At 43.0% G+C, this 14,850-nt stretch overlaps 2 protein-coding genes across 2 annotated transcripts; both read left to right on the top strand.

The window, feature by feature from the left end:
• Window positions 1-740: 740 nt before the first annotated feature.
• LOC123143641 (wee1-like protein kinase) lies at window positions 741-4,735 on the top strand. The gene is made up of 9 exons (XM_044562583.1): window positions 741-1,266; window positions 1,365-1,425; window positions 1,495-1,558; window positions 1,711-1,974; window positions 2,261-2,325; window positions 2,421-2,530; window positions 2,611-2,797; window positions 3,064-3,417; window positions 4,167-4,735. Exons 1-9 carry the CDS (start codon window positions 923-925, stop codon window positions 4,263-4,265), a joined length of 1,548 nt encoding a protein of 515 aa, XP_044418518.1. The 5' UTR covers window positions 741-922; the 3' UTR covers window positions 4,266-4,735.
• A 311-nt stretch (window positions 4,736-5,046) lies between these two features.
• LOC123143642 (triphosphate tunnel metalloenzyme 3-like) lies at window positions 5,047-6,242 on the top strand. The gene has a single exon (XM_044562585.1). The coding sequence runs from the start codon at window positions 5,047-5,049 to the stop codon at window positions 5,662-5,664; it is 618 nt and encodes a 205-aa protein (XP_044418520.1). The 3' UTR covers window positions 5,665-6,242.
• The last annotated feature ends 8,608 nt before the right edge of the window (window positions 6,243-14,850 follow it).

Raw genomic sequence — 14,850 nt, 5'->3', positions numbered from 1 at the left:
ACCAAAAGCTCGGGAAATGTCAAGCTTCAAGAACAGCCCTTTCTCTTTGCTACTGTAAACTTTGCGCGCCACCTGCCTCACAAGCAGATAATTGTCATGAATGCATCGTCCTCTGATAAACGCTGATTGGTTGATACTGACAATCTCCGGCATTCGTGCACGAGCTCTCGTTGCGAGCACTTTGGAGAAGCTGTGAGGAAGGCTGATGGGGCGAAAGTCCCCTACGGCTTTGGCATTCGCCTTCTTAGGAATAAGCACAATGTGTGCCTTGTTAAGTTTACCAAAGCCTTTGGTGTCTCCCACGTATAGCTTAATCATAGCCGCCATGATGTCTGGCTTGATCACCGTCCACGCCTTGTGGTAGAAAGCTCCGATAAAGCCATCCGGACCCGGTGCTCTATCCGGGGGAATCTCCTTAATAACATTGCAAACCTCCTCCTCCGTGAAAATCTCCTCTAATTGCGTGAGGTCAGCGGCTTCCAAATCCAGTGCCTCTAAGTCGGTCTCGTGGTGATGTGATTGTGAGTGTAAATACCAACCAAAATGCCATTACCAATCTGGGCCTAGGGCAACAAAGCAGACATGTCCAGCCCAACAGCCTAACCCAACATTATGGTCTGGCAACACCCACCGGGCCAGCCCAACATCCGGATCCGGATAGAAACGGACACGAACAAAACGACGTCCCATTTCCCACCGAAACGTTTTTCTTATTTATCATCTCTCCCGCCACAGCCAGCCAGAGCTCCCTCCAATTTCAGATTTCTCGATCTAAAAAATCATTTCTTTCCTCCCTTCCACGCCCCGCGCCTCCCCCACCCCCACGGCCAAACCCCAGCCCCGCCGCGGACTCGAATCCGGCATTCCGCCGCCGCGCCGGGAAGGAACGGAGGGAGGCCTCGCTCGCGAGCGGACGGCGGCGATGCTGCGGACCAAGACCCCGGGCCCGCGCGGCGGGAGCAAGTCCCGCCGCCGCTTCACGCCCCCCGCGACCAAGGCGCAGGCGCAGATGGCGGCGGCGGCGGCCGGCAGCTCGCCGTCGGGGGAGCTCTCGCAGAAGCTCGAGCACGTCACCCTCTTCCCCCTCTTCGCCGACCGCCCCTTCGCCTCGCCCAAGCCCTTCGGGGAGCTCCTCGAGGAGCCCCGCCCGGCCCCGGCTCCCGCCCCCGCCCCCGCCCCCGCTCCGCCGCAGCAGGCCGCGCCCGTGGACGCGGACGTGCCCATGGAGGACAGGGACGCCTGCATCCTCAGCCAGGATTTCTTCTGGTAGATCTCTGATTCGATCCGAGCTGCAGTCTGTGTCCAGTGTGCGTCCGCATCTCGGGCTAACCCTATCCCCCTTCTTGCCGCTCGCTGTTTTGCAGTACCCCGGATTACCTCACGCCCGATGCGCCGCAGATGGCGAGCAGCTTCGACGCCGATAAGGTGAGAAAAACGACGTATTTTCTTCTGTGGGATTACATTGCTCAGCTGATCTGTTTGGGTTATCTGCAGGAGAACATCCTTTGCCCCCAATCCCCAGAGAAGTCAGTGGCCCGGAGCAAGAGGTACAAAAGAGGTGAGACTGCAAATGCTCAAATTTGGTTCCTTATTGATCTGAAATCATCATTATGGTCTTGCCTCAAGATCCAGTTGCCTAGTTTTCAGAGTTTGATATGCTTGCTCTGGCTGGATGTCTTTGTATTAATAAAGAAATGCCATTGCTTGCAGATTCTTCCCCCAAAGGCCGAACGACAGACCTTTTGGAGGCGGATAGCCAGGAGATTACTCCGGTCCGATTTTCTCTAAGTCAAGACGATCCAGAGGAGGAAAAGATGGCGCAACCTAGTTCGCAAAAGAGAGGTAGCTATGTCCCACATTCAGCAAGAGTTCTGCGCTCCCAGGTGACGCCTCCACCGTGCATCAAGAACCCATATAATATGGACCCTCGAATAGATGATAATGTTTTCTGCGTGAGGAAATGCAAATCATCAGGTAACATTTATGTGCTTGATGTTATTGAAACATGTTCATTTCACATCCCTTCAAAATATGTGTACATGTTCATTTTACATCCCTTCAAATTATGTGTACATGTTCATTTTACATCCCTTCAAATTATGTGTACATGTTCATTTCACATCCCTTCAAATTATGTGTACATGTTTTAAGGTTAATAATACGCAATCACTGCGTGTGATTTTTGATCTCAATAAGAAACATTCATAGCAGCATCTTTCTCACACAAAAAATAGTTAACAGACAAAATATCTGTATTTAGGGTCTTCTCCCTCCATTGGTGCTGACGGTCTTTCACGTTACCGTACCGATTTCCATGAAATTGAGGTATGCTCTCATTAGATATTGCTTATGTGTTCATGTTCAGGTTTTAGTTTTACATTTTGTGGAGGTTTGGGTCATGACAATTGTTTTTTTCCCAGCAAATTGGATGTGGAAACTTCAGTGTCGTGTTTAAAGTTCTGAGGAGGATAGAGGGCTGCTTGTACGCAGTAAAACGGAGCATCAAGCAGTTGCATAATGACATGGACAGGTAGTTTCATGGAAGCCCTCTTGCTTCAGTAGTTAGACCATGATTAACTAATCCCGTTTGTTTTGTATATTTATTTACAGGAGGCAAGCACTGAAGGAAGTTCATACTTTAGTGGCCTTGGGTAACCATGAGAACATAGTTGGATATTTCACCTCTTGGTTCGAGACCGAAAAACTTTTTATCCAGATGGAACTGTGTGACCGCTCGTTATCTGTGAATGGGGACAAGCCGTTGGAGTTTGGGGATGCCCTGGAACTGTTGTATCAGGTTGGTTTACTAATCCATTTTGTTTTTTGTTGGTCAATGGTCAGTATTTGAAGCAAAATGGATTCAATGTCATAACGTGACTAGTATACCATTGTAATAGTTGTTCTAACAAGTTTCTCAAAATTATGTAAAGTACTCTTGGATTCATCATCTGCCGTTAACCACCCATGCATTATTCGTTCGTGTACACCTCACCTATTAATATAACCATTCTTTCATGTGCACCTCACCTACTAACGTTGAAAGTAAATTTTGTGAAATGCAAGATCTGCAAAGGTTTGGACTTCATTCACGGGCGGGGCGTAGCACACCTTGACGTGAAACCAGATAACATATATGTCAGGAATGGTATTTATAAGCTTGGAGATTTCAGTTGTGCTACACTTATTGATCGAAGTTTGGCAATCGAAGAAGGAGATTCTCGTTATATGCCTCCAGAAATGTTGAATGAAAAGCACGAGCATCTTGACAAGGTAGACATCTTTTCTCTCGGGGCAGCTGTCTATGAGCTTATAAGAGGCACTCCACTTCCTGTTTCTGGACACCAGTTTGCAAGTCTCAGAGAGGGCAAAATTTCATTGCTGCCAGGACACCCAATGCAGTTCCAGAGTTTAATCAAGGTATGGCATCATCACCATGTGGCTTTTTCCTTTCCAGCTGTTTACTTACATTTGCCCTGCATTTCTGTATGCAGATTGACAATCAATTGATACTATTCTACTATAGTTTCCCCTTGTGTATCTAAATGCCTTGCATTAAAAAATCAAAATGACGGCTACACTCCTTAATCTAATCCTCATGCTCGATAATGTTCATGATCGCCCAAGTAACTCAGCAAAACATAATGTTTTTTTACTTCTGTGGCTAAAAGCTTAAAGTTTGCTGCTATGCTGCTAAAATTTATGCAGAAGCAAGTGTCTTTCGTGTAACCATGTTGCGTATTTCTTCCAGCTGATGAAGCAGTAGCATAATATACTAGTACCTTGCTATGCTGCTAAAATTTATTGCCACTCTGTATGCCGACTGTTTACGCGCATGCACAATCCTAACACTTCCGGTGGTGCTTGTGCATCCTTTTTATAACGCTAACACGATCTATATGGTACCCATTGGTGCATGTTACTCATGACCATCATATAAAGAAAGTATCACATGAATGAACTTATTTCACCTTTAGCTTTGTTCCATCAGTCGATTCTTTCTTTGGGTCAAGGGCGTCACCATTACAGCTATGACCTATCTACAGAGCTGCAATTTGCAGTTGCTTGGCACCTTAAAGAACTCTAGCATTTAAGTCCCAGAAAGATTTTTCTGCCTTATGACAGGTATTTCACATGCTTGCTCACTCCCACTTTCTGCTCACTTTCAGTCGATGATGGACCCTGATCCTGTGAGGCGGCCGTCTGCGAAAGAGATCCTGGGGCACCCCATCTTTGAGAAGCTGCGTAATGCCTCGGCAAAGAAGTAGGATGCCACATCTGTCATTCAGATCCTGCAGTAGGAGAGCGGGCAAGCGCAACATCGGCTGCTGCCAAATTTTGTCTGTCTGAAAGAAGGCTCTCCAAAAATGCGCCACGGGTCATTTCCCCCCCTGATCTATTGTTTCTGTATAGCTACCGAGGATTCTCAAGCTGTGAAGCCATTTCTGCGCTGGGAACTTGAGCAATATCTGTAAGTTATGGGCTTATGGCCGCGTTGGTGCTGGTTTGGGCTTGTGCATCTTCTGTTCGAGCAATATCTGTAAGTTATGGGCTTATGGCCGCATTGGTGGCTGGTTTGGGCTTGTGCATCTTCCGTTGAATTCCTGGAGAGCCAGGAATTCTTCATTTGTTTGCTGGTGTATTGGTGATGCTGTGGGCAGTCTGCTTGACTGCCATTTGGTGTTGTGATCGGTTGTGTGGGGGGAACTAAATGAAGGACATTGATGTCCTTTTTTCAGTTGGACTTGTGGCATGCTCCCAGCGTAAATCTCTACTTTTAATGGACGAGTTGGTTGAATAGTCCCCTCACTTTCGTCTGGTTTTTTTTCGACTGGTTTTTTTTCAACCGGTTTTTTTCCATCCCCACGCCCATGCCCACCCACCGAACCCCACCCACGCACAGTCCAAAAACCAGCACCCTTCCACTGGTTTTTTTTCGTAGGTTTTTTTGTCCGCTCCTCTCGATCCCTAGAACTCCCAGAGTAGACGCCGCCGCCGCCCGCCCCTTCCAGGCCCCGCCCCCCCAGCCCTAGCCGCAACCCCAACCCCATGGAGGTCGAGATCAAGCTCCGTCTCCCTGACGCGGCTGCACACCGGCGCCTCTCCTCCTTCCTCGCGCCCTGCCTGCTCCGCACCGACGCCCCAGCGCGGCCCCTCGCCGCCGCCGCCGCCGCCCAGCGGGACGTCCGCCTCTACGGCACCGACGACCGCGACCCCTCCCGCGCCGCCCTCACGCTCAAGCGCCGCCCGCGCATCGACGCCGGCGTCAGCCGCGTTGAGGAGGTCGTGGAGCCCCTCGACCCCGCCCTCGCCCTCACCTGCGTCGACAACCCCGCTCGTCTCGACGCGGTCGACTCCCCCATCGTCCGGCTCGTCTCCGACGAGTACGGCGTCGGCGGGGACAAAGCGCCGTTCGTCTGCCTCGGCGGCTTCCGGAACACCCGCGGTGTGTATGAGCTCGAGGAGGGCGAGGGGCAGGGGCTCGTGCTAGAGCTCGACGAGACACACTTCGATTTCGGCACAAACTACGAGCTGGAGTGCGAGACCGCGGAGCCCGACCAGGCCAAGGAGGTCCTGGAGCGGCTGCTCACCGTGGCTGGGGTGCCATATGAGTACTCCCGGAGCAATAAGTTCGCGTGCTTCATGGCCGGGAAGCTGCTTCCGTGACTAGGTTTGTGGTTGGTCTTTACCGTGTCCCAAATGATGATTAAACCGTGGTTGCTATAAAACTTGTGTTTCATTAGCACTTTCTTGCGACGATAGGCTTGTTCTGTGGTGAGTGATTTCAAATCTCACAAATGTAATGTTTAGTTCTGTTACATTCTGGTATTTGATAACTTTCATCCAAGAATACTATCTTGGGTGGCAGCATAGCAACACAAGGGTTTGCATTTCAATCCTCGTAAAAAAACTTGTCCTGGAGCATGATCCGACAACCGCTGGGAAGAAGCCGGGGCTGGTATGTCTGGTTGGGGAGAGGACTAAATTTCATCTCTCGGGTCCATTTATATACAGGACATAAAATCTACTCCCTTTGTTTCAAAATATAAACCTTTTTTTAGAGATTTCAATACGGACTACATTCGGATGTATATAGACGTATTTTAGAGTGTAGTTTCACTCATTTTGCTTTGTATGTAGTCCACATTAGAATATCTAAAAGGGCTTATATTTAGGAACGGAGGGAGTAGCTAGGAACAAACTGAATTTCGTATGTCCGCCACACGGTTATGGGCAATGAGCCTGTTATTGCAGTCTCACCACACCACATCTTGTTCTGCTCCCCGGTGCAGATGGGCATCCTTAGATTCACCACCTCCCTGATGAGTTGCTTCTTGTCTTAACCCACCTCCCTGATGAGCTGCTTGTTGGTCTCAGGCATACACGGTCATCGTTGGTATCTAAGTTGCCACCTGACAAATCTGTTCTTATTTCTTATTAGGTACCTGAAAGGCTGAACCTGATCTTTGATGAACTAGAAGGCCAAGATACCAAGGTATGCCTGAGTTCATAGCTTGATTCCTTACCATATAATTGCTGAAACATGCAGCGACACATGATTAACCTTTGTACTTTATACTTTGCTAAAACATTTAGGACTCGAGTGGGCGACTCCAAGAATGGGTACTCCTGAAACTTTAGCCAGTGGCCATGTTGATGGTATTTTTTGGGAACAGGGGAGGGCGTGTGTTATTGTTCAAACCAGGCGCCTGAATTTTTTTAATCTTTATCCAGTGACTACATTGCTGCCCTAAGCGATGAACAGGGCAGGGCGTGTGGTATTGCAGTTAACTATGTGTCATCTGGTCATCATAGTGATTGGTAGATTAAAACCGTTAGCCACCTCTGAATTCATATCGAAGGTAGTTCACCAAGATCTACGGTTTTTATTTGCATTTTATAAGTTTTAGTGTTTCATGTTACTGCTTTAAATACCTAATTATGGTTTCATCTTCCCTTTTTGGTGCCAGTCATGCGAGCTGGTCTTTTTCTGCTTGGATCTCCAGGTTGTGGGAAAACACTAATGACAATTTATTTTGAGATTGCCATATTCTTTCTACCTAATTTGTGTTCTGTATAAACTGTACAATGTTTCCTTTTCTGGAACTTTAGGGGCCTGATCAATTGAACAAGTATATTGGGGAGAGCGAATCAGAGGTAAGGAAAATATGAACCCGTGCAAGCACTAACTCACCATACATCCTATTTTTTTGAGGTAAATTTTTATGTTTAGCTGATTGCGTGTGTGGATTTATTCTTTCGGGAACACTTGGTAGTTACTTTGTACAATTATGAATGCATGGTACATCTGTCATGTGATTTATGAATGTGCAACACGTGGAATTAAATTGTTTGACCATGCCTTCCTTGTTTAGGTAAAACTAAGTAGTTGTGGCCGCTTTGGATGAGAGAACCCAATTCCTGGTAAATTGGACACCATCAATGAGTTCGTCGAGTTTGATTGAACTCTCACACTTTGAACATGCTCTATTTAAAGCAAGGCCATCCCTGTCATAACAGGTACAGTAAAATGCCAACACATATATGATTGATGTTATGGCACTATACTTGACTTTGGGGATGACGAGATCGACGGAAGCAACAGGAGCCAACGACTCATGAATTCAGCGGCGTCTACACGCCCTACATGTAGTTGTGCACCTCCTCCTCCTGTTTTCTTGCATGTGATCAATGGTTTCAGATCTCTATTTATCACAGATTAGAATATATATTCTGTAACAATGCTTTCCTACATTTGGTGGATTATTGCACTTGTATTTTTTATTGTTATCATCTAGAAGATTATATTCTGTATGAATGCTTTTAAAATGCTTCGCCAGGCTGTTCCCGCCGATGCTGCTGTTCATGCCGTCCCCCCAGTGCCTAGCATCACCGGCAACAAGTTCAGCGCTGTCCGACAAGGTGTCCTGCAGGGACAACCTCCGTCGACCTGTCATCGAACTTCAGTATGCGTGCTTTGTTCTTTGAAACTGAATTCAGACTTTGAGTACTACTTTTATTTGAAAGAAAATATGTGCGTGATTCCACAACTTATGCCAAAATGCATAGCATAGCTTGGTATACACGAATTGCAATCTGAACGTTTTTCTCTGTGTCGTCGTCCTGCTTTCTGGTTCTATGTTATCTGTCATCTTATATCTCGGCTTTCTGCTTTCTGGTGCCTAAACCGAACCGTCGAATCTGTAAATATGTACCAGTACCAGTTTGAACCAGGGGATGGTTGGTTGTTTATGTGTGCTGTTAATGAGTTCATTCTGCTCTCTAACTCATTGAATTTTTGGATGTCAATCAACAAGCTTCCCCTCACTGACTGATTGATTGATTGATTTTTGGCCGGTGCTAGCTTGTGTGTCTTGTGTCGGGCGAGGGAGAGGGACGATGTGCATACGGGGTTGCTGCAGAGGCGCCGGTGGTTTCAAGTTGCAGGGCCGGGAGGTGAGGGAGCACAATGACAACAATACTACGTCTCCCTTCTCTCTGTTATCTCTGTACTGAATTGTCCCCTCTTTGTTGCAGAAATTTCACGGCAACCAGGAGTAACAATATTTTTGGTTACTTGGTAATACGATGATGTTCTGGTGACGTGGAACATGCTGAGATTTGGACTTCAATCCTTGATTGTGCACGCGTATGCATGCTTCACACCCATGCTGCAAATAGATTTTCATTTTCGAAGAAAGTAATAATACTATAACTACAAAATTCATGTTGCAGGTTTATGCTCCATGCAGTATACTGGCCCATTATAGCTTTATTCAGTTCACCATTTGCACCATCATGTTCTGGAGTTTGAAATGTACTCCCTTTTTCTGTAGGGATTTCCGAAACGAGTAGAAGACTAATAACTTCTACAACATCAAAGATCTCTGAGATTTTAGAGTATGCACCATATTGATTTACTTATCGATTTATTCACACATATATTGAGTTCATGATGGAAATATATACAAGTATTTTCATTGTATGGAATTTTTTAATTACCACCAGATGGAATTTGGGAATTAGTCTTACAAAGCTTCCAAAATCACTAAAGTTATACAGCTACTACAGAACTGGTTAAAATTAGTGATGTTCTATAATATCTACATGACTGATTACAACACTGCTCATGTGATTTGGTACTTTACTATATGGTAGCTTGTTTTACCCCTGAGGCGAGCTAATGATTGGGAACTTATAGTGCCAAACTGACCTGCATATTCTGTCAAACATTTTGTTGCAGTATTTAGGATCAGCATGGAAGCTGAATTTGTCACCTGATGTTGTTTAATTGTGTGCTACTAAATTCATTGGTTGCCAAGCCTTAAAACTATCTGTAATAGCATACCTTGTTTTCAACATCATTGGCTTGTTTAGAATGCTAAACTGAAGAACTGAAGTACTGAACAAAACAATACAGAAGTCAGTAAAAAGTGTTTAAGAGGAATTTTTGGTCTGCAGTCTGTACCAATAAAATCTTGTGGTCATTCGTTTTGACCTGATTCAAGGCAAGGTCTATCAGTGTTAACTCCCAGGCTGTAAAAATTGAATTGATGATTGCATACTCTCGTGTGGATTTTTTATGTGCATGCACGACAACCATTCATTTGTGCCTTTCATCATCAGATCAAACGGCAAGTTTATTGTCTGATTAATTAGAGGTTTCTATTTTAGAATGAATTTTTCTGAATTTTTGCTATCCCGCTGGTCCTTACTAATTCAGTATATACTAGAATTTGAAGTTGTGATCATCCATTGTTCTACTATGGAGACTAGGATAAATGATTGCAGTTGCAGGGCCGCCGCCGTTGCTGAACACAAACGGGGCTCGAAGCAGGCCAATCTCTGAGGTGGACCGGGCAACGGATCGTGGAGAGGCGCCCAAGGATTTTTTTTGCTTCTGTTGATTGTGCCATCCAATTGGTTTAGACTTTTCACCATTGCTAATTACTAGGGGCGTATGGGTGCCAGACCTGGTAAGTGGCCTGCACGCTACGCTCTTGCCAAATAATTTGCAACCATGCTTGCACTGAATTTTTATTTATTTCCCGATGTACCTTACAACAACTTCATGATGTAGCACTACTTTGCACTAGCATGCACCTGCAGATATAATATGGAAAATGACTGTCATTTAGAATTACTTCCAAGCTGCATCGTCTATCTGAATGTCAGCCCGAAACCACTGGTTGGCACACATAAAATTTTGGAAGTTGTATGTAGTCCTCCTTCTTTGAGCCAAACTTTATGTCTATGATTGATGAATCAATATAATTTTTTTGTTCAAGCTGGATCCAATAGAACATGGCTTTGGTGGTAGTTCCCAGTACATGTAGAATTTCTATCCTTCTATATGTGTACTGAAACAATTTAAGGTCACTATGTAGTAAATTCATCATACTATATGTCCACGGAAACCACTTAAGGTCAAAAGTGACAAGTAGAACCACATGCATCGTTTTGGGTAGTCTAACTTGACTCTATTACTTTTATCTCATAAATCTATGATCGGTGCGTTTTTTACGTGGAATATATTCCGGAGCGGTTGCTGGTGTTAGGGATGCATTTATATATGGGATAATTGCATTAGCTATTTCATACGATTGGCATGCAAGGATTTTTCTTCTTTAGTATAACTCTCTGTATTTTTATTGTTTCCAGAATGCATTTCCACAATAGAGATGGGAAATGGATACATCGTTGTCGTCCTTCAGTGAGCAGCCGAGGAGGAGCTCCTCCATGCTGATGATGTGGAAGACAGATACCCTGTCCGCGACGCCTGGTTCTGGCCTCATATACATATAAGTACCCGTTCGTTCATTAATAGATAGCATATAAGGAAGTGTGTCGTCTGAATTTGGATCATGCCATGCACAAGACTATTCAGATTGTTTTCTTGAGGAAAGTGAGTATTCAAGTTGGTTAGATGAAAGTGTATCATCATTTTTTCATGAAAAATAATTTCATAATACCATATTGCAGTGACTTCCTATGTCATCAGCAAATGCAGTGGAGAAGAAGCCGGTTCACCACATGATCATTTAATTTGTTATTGTTTTTTAACTATTCCCTGTTGCATGTATAATCAGAAAAAATAAAACTCCTCCTTTCGGCCCATACTAGGAGTCTGGAAGTGATACTTTTGTGAGGAGTGCTGGAACATGACTGGATCAAGCGAGACAGAGAACAATGGATGAAAGAAAGAGATCAGAAAAGGGATTCACTCCTGACCACCTCATACATATATACATGTGTAAGAGCTTGTCACCTCATACATATCTCTTGTAGCTATATAGGGTTCTTTTCGTATTCTAGGAAATTTTAAAATTATATTTTACTAGGGATGTAAGTATCAGATGCTAGATATGTGATCTAGAGATTTTAGACTTTCAGGATTCAACCATCAGTTGTCTTCCTTGAATATTTATTTATTTTTGTAGGGCAATATGTTTTTTTAATCCTTGAAGAGCCATTCAGAACTTATGATCGTGGTTGTCAAATTCCTGTGAAATATATACCTTTGATCTCAGTTTTATAGGGAAATTAACATGATCTCATTTTTATCATGCTGACAATATATTATGTTATACCTTTGATTTTGGTAATGGTATGTTTTCCCATGATTGCTGTCATTTTTTTGTCCTACATGTGTCCGTGCGTTGGGATAGTATGAAGAAAAGTTGCAGCTATCCATACATCATTATTTATGGCAGAAGGGAAATCTACTGAATCACAGTCACATTTCCTAAAACTCTCGAATTCCAACTTAACGGTGTTGATGACCATGATGAAACTGTGAAATATTAAGCGGTACTTTTCCATTGATTTTTTCATTCTCATCGTATCATTGATGTGACTGTGTGACTCAAGTTTTGATTTCTCCCTCACCTTTTAAGTTCAAAGTAGTATTCAGCAAGTTGTTGTGTCGAATATAAATCTCTGAAACACTTGCTACATAAAGGTTCAGTTATATCATCAATAATGCCAATGCTTCTGGCTGCTGTTGCTGGCTCCTAACAGCAAAATCAAGTCTGGAAACACGTATGGTAATGGTGTAAAAAAATCGAGAGAGGTTTTGAGTATGCTTTCTTAGCTATGACACTTTGATTTAGCTTACTTTGCTAGGATACCAGAACTAGCACTCTACGAGTGAAATAATTTATTTATTTAGCACCATTGTCAAATTATTACTTTGTATTCCTGAAATTTTAATATAACTGAATGTGGTGAAATGCAGTGAAAATATTGTTGATTTTGATTTAAAAATGGCTAAATTGGAGGAAAGCATTTCTGCTACATTCATCAGCAATACTGCACCATATACTAGAGAAGCTTGGGCCACTAAATCAGCTGTTTCTAATGGATCTTCTTGGACTCAACAGTATCAATCTACTTCCCAGGCATGTGGTTTATTTTATTCTTCAGCTCAATGGAAAACCATGGCAAGTTCTGTTTTACCTTTAGGGTGTTGTCAAAATGATTTCATTGAGACCAATTAAGTGAATAGCCTATGGAAAAATGATGACCTGTTGTTAAAATGAAATAAAAACAGATAAACAGAAAAATGATGATCTATTGTTGATTGTCTTCAACAGAAACAAACCTGTTCATAGTTTTCTTGTGTTTTTTCTTCGATGTGACTCTTTGCCTGACATGTTGATGTTACTATGTATCCCATATTGGATTTCACATAAGGAATGTCCATCCCTGAAGCACAACCTCGCGTACATGGTTAAGTGGACCAGACTAAGTCCGGAAGAAGATTGAAAATTTCAAACGTGAGAATGACAACTACAGGAAGACTATAAGACTTTATATTGATTCTTCTTGTAAAATCACTAGAAACGCCTAGGGCCAACTTTATAATGATTTTTTTTCTAACAGGAGCGCCAAGTGATTGAGTCATTCATCGCTATGGACGTGAATAGCTGACAAGGGCCACCTTGATCAGAATCGCTCGATAAACCAGTCCTTCCAGAAAGACAAGCAAATCCTGCCAGCAAAATCATATTACAAATAGACAGGACACAAGGCATCCCAGACCACACAAGCAAGTAAATGATCGATATAGAGGTTTGAATGATTGAGCCATACAATATGGGAATACATGCTACATGCTAAACAAGTTAGACGGATCAAAGTAATGATGGTCAATAAAGACGGAAAAATCATGGCACGCAACAGACGAGTGACCGAGTATAATGAACTTTTTATAGTCATGGATTAGTCATGTGTTAAACAAGTTCTGTTCATGGATTAGTTATTATCAAGCCTGCTGTTCTTTCTATAGTCATGTGCTATTTTTTCAATTGAACACATTGAAGTTCCTATAGATTTTCATGGTTTATGCAAAAGAGCTGAGCCTGGTTGTTTTATTCATACATATTCAGGATTGTTAGAGTCTAGAATTCATCGGTTTATGTCGTGGAGAGAGCAGTAGTGTTGTTCATCTTCAGGTTTTGATATAATTACTAACATTTATTCATTTTAAAGATTAGTGGATTAGTGCATGCTAACAGACCCTGTACTGTCAAAGCATTGTTCCAATGTCTCTTAAAATATATTTTTTCATAGAGGGTCGTTCTGACAAGTGTGGTAGCATGCTGATCCAATAAAAGACCGGCGAAGACAAGATCAAGTTCCGCCACTTCTGCTTTGAAGAGATTGCTACCAAGCTGTACCTCAGCCTCAAGGACAAGAATGACTCCAGTTTGGGGTTCAACATGCTGCTCGCAAATCCTAATACAATATTTGAGTCTCACCATGTTGCTTCCATTATAAAATGTGGCTTCGTGATGGCAGTATTGCCAACATTGACCTCATCGAGTCCACCAAGATTAATAAGCCTGGGATCAAGGATGCAGGTCCCTATCACATTCAGGCACATATATCCTCATATGCAGTCTGATATATTCAATGGTAGATCCACCAGGTATACCATCATGGTTAAAATCAACATGAATAACTCCTTTGTGTAGGGCTAATAACTTCAGGTTCAGTGGGAGGGAAACAATTGTGTAGAATGCCCTATCGTTTGATGTGATATATGCCCAAGAGATTAGGAGTCCTTGATTGTAATATGTGCCAATTCTTAAAGAAAGCAAGGAGTGAAGTAGAAGCTTCACCATTTGAGCACCAAGGACGTATCATTGACTACAATGTTCATCAGGTTGCTTAGAAGAGATATGAGCAAAAGTATTATCATTTGTAAATATTCTTTTCAAGTGAGATGAGCAGCAGTACCAAGATAGATAACAATGTTAAAGTATCTTTAGATTTTTTTTTCATTTTTTTGATAGAGCTGGCATTTATTTGGATATGATTTTCCATGGTGGGGAGAGATGGCAACGGCGCGGGGTGAGTAGGTTGGGGGAATGAGATATGAGTGTGAGCAATGTGTTGTGGGCTGAGAGAGTGAATCGCCTTTTTTAGATAAGAAGAAAATGAGTTGTTGATTGCTTTTTTAAGGGAAAAGCCACTGTTTGCTTTGAAAGAAATGTCACACATTTTTTATATAGTGAATAATATCACGTATCCTAATAAGTCATTTCTATGGAATAATTACCAACAAGTGATTCAAAGGTGAGCCATATCGAAATTGGATGTGACCCGCTCTAATAGAAGGCACGATGCCACTCACTTCGACTAAAAATGTCACATGCTATTATCTAGCAGCTAATCGATGAATATATTTTGTAGGAGGATATGAAACATTTTCGAAAAAAATTATCTGTCATTTTGCTCGATTCAGAGCTGAATAAGCTAAAAGGAGATCCCATATACCATCAACCTGACGATGAAGAAACTTTAGCTAATTCTGATATCGAGATCCTGGAGAATCCATCTGACGTA

This window comes from Triticum aestivum, chromosome 6D (assembly GCF_018294505.1).
Source record: "Triticum aestivum cultivar Chinese Spring chromosome 6D, IWGSC CS RefSeq v2.1, whole genome shotgun sequence".
NCBI classification, from domain to species: Eukaryota; Viridiplantae; Streptophyta; class Magnoliopsida; order Poales; family Poaceae; genus Triticum; species Triticum aestivum.
The sequence above is the reverse complement of the archived record's forward strand: the minus strand, read 5'-3'. Positions and strand labels throughout refer to the sequence as shown.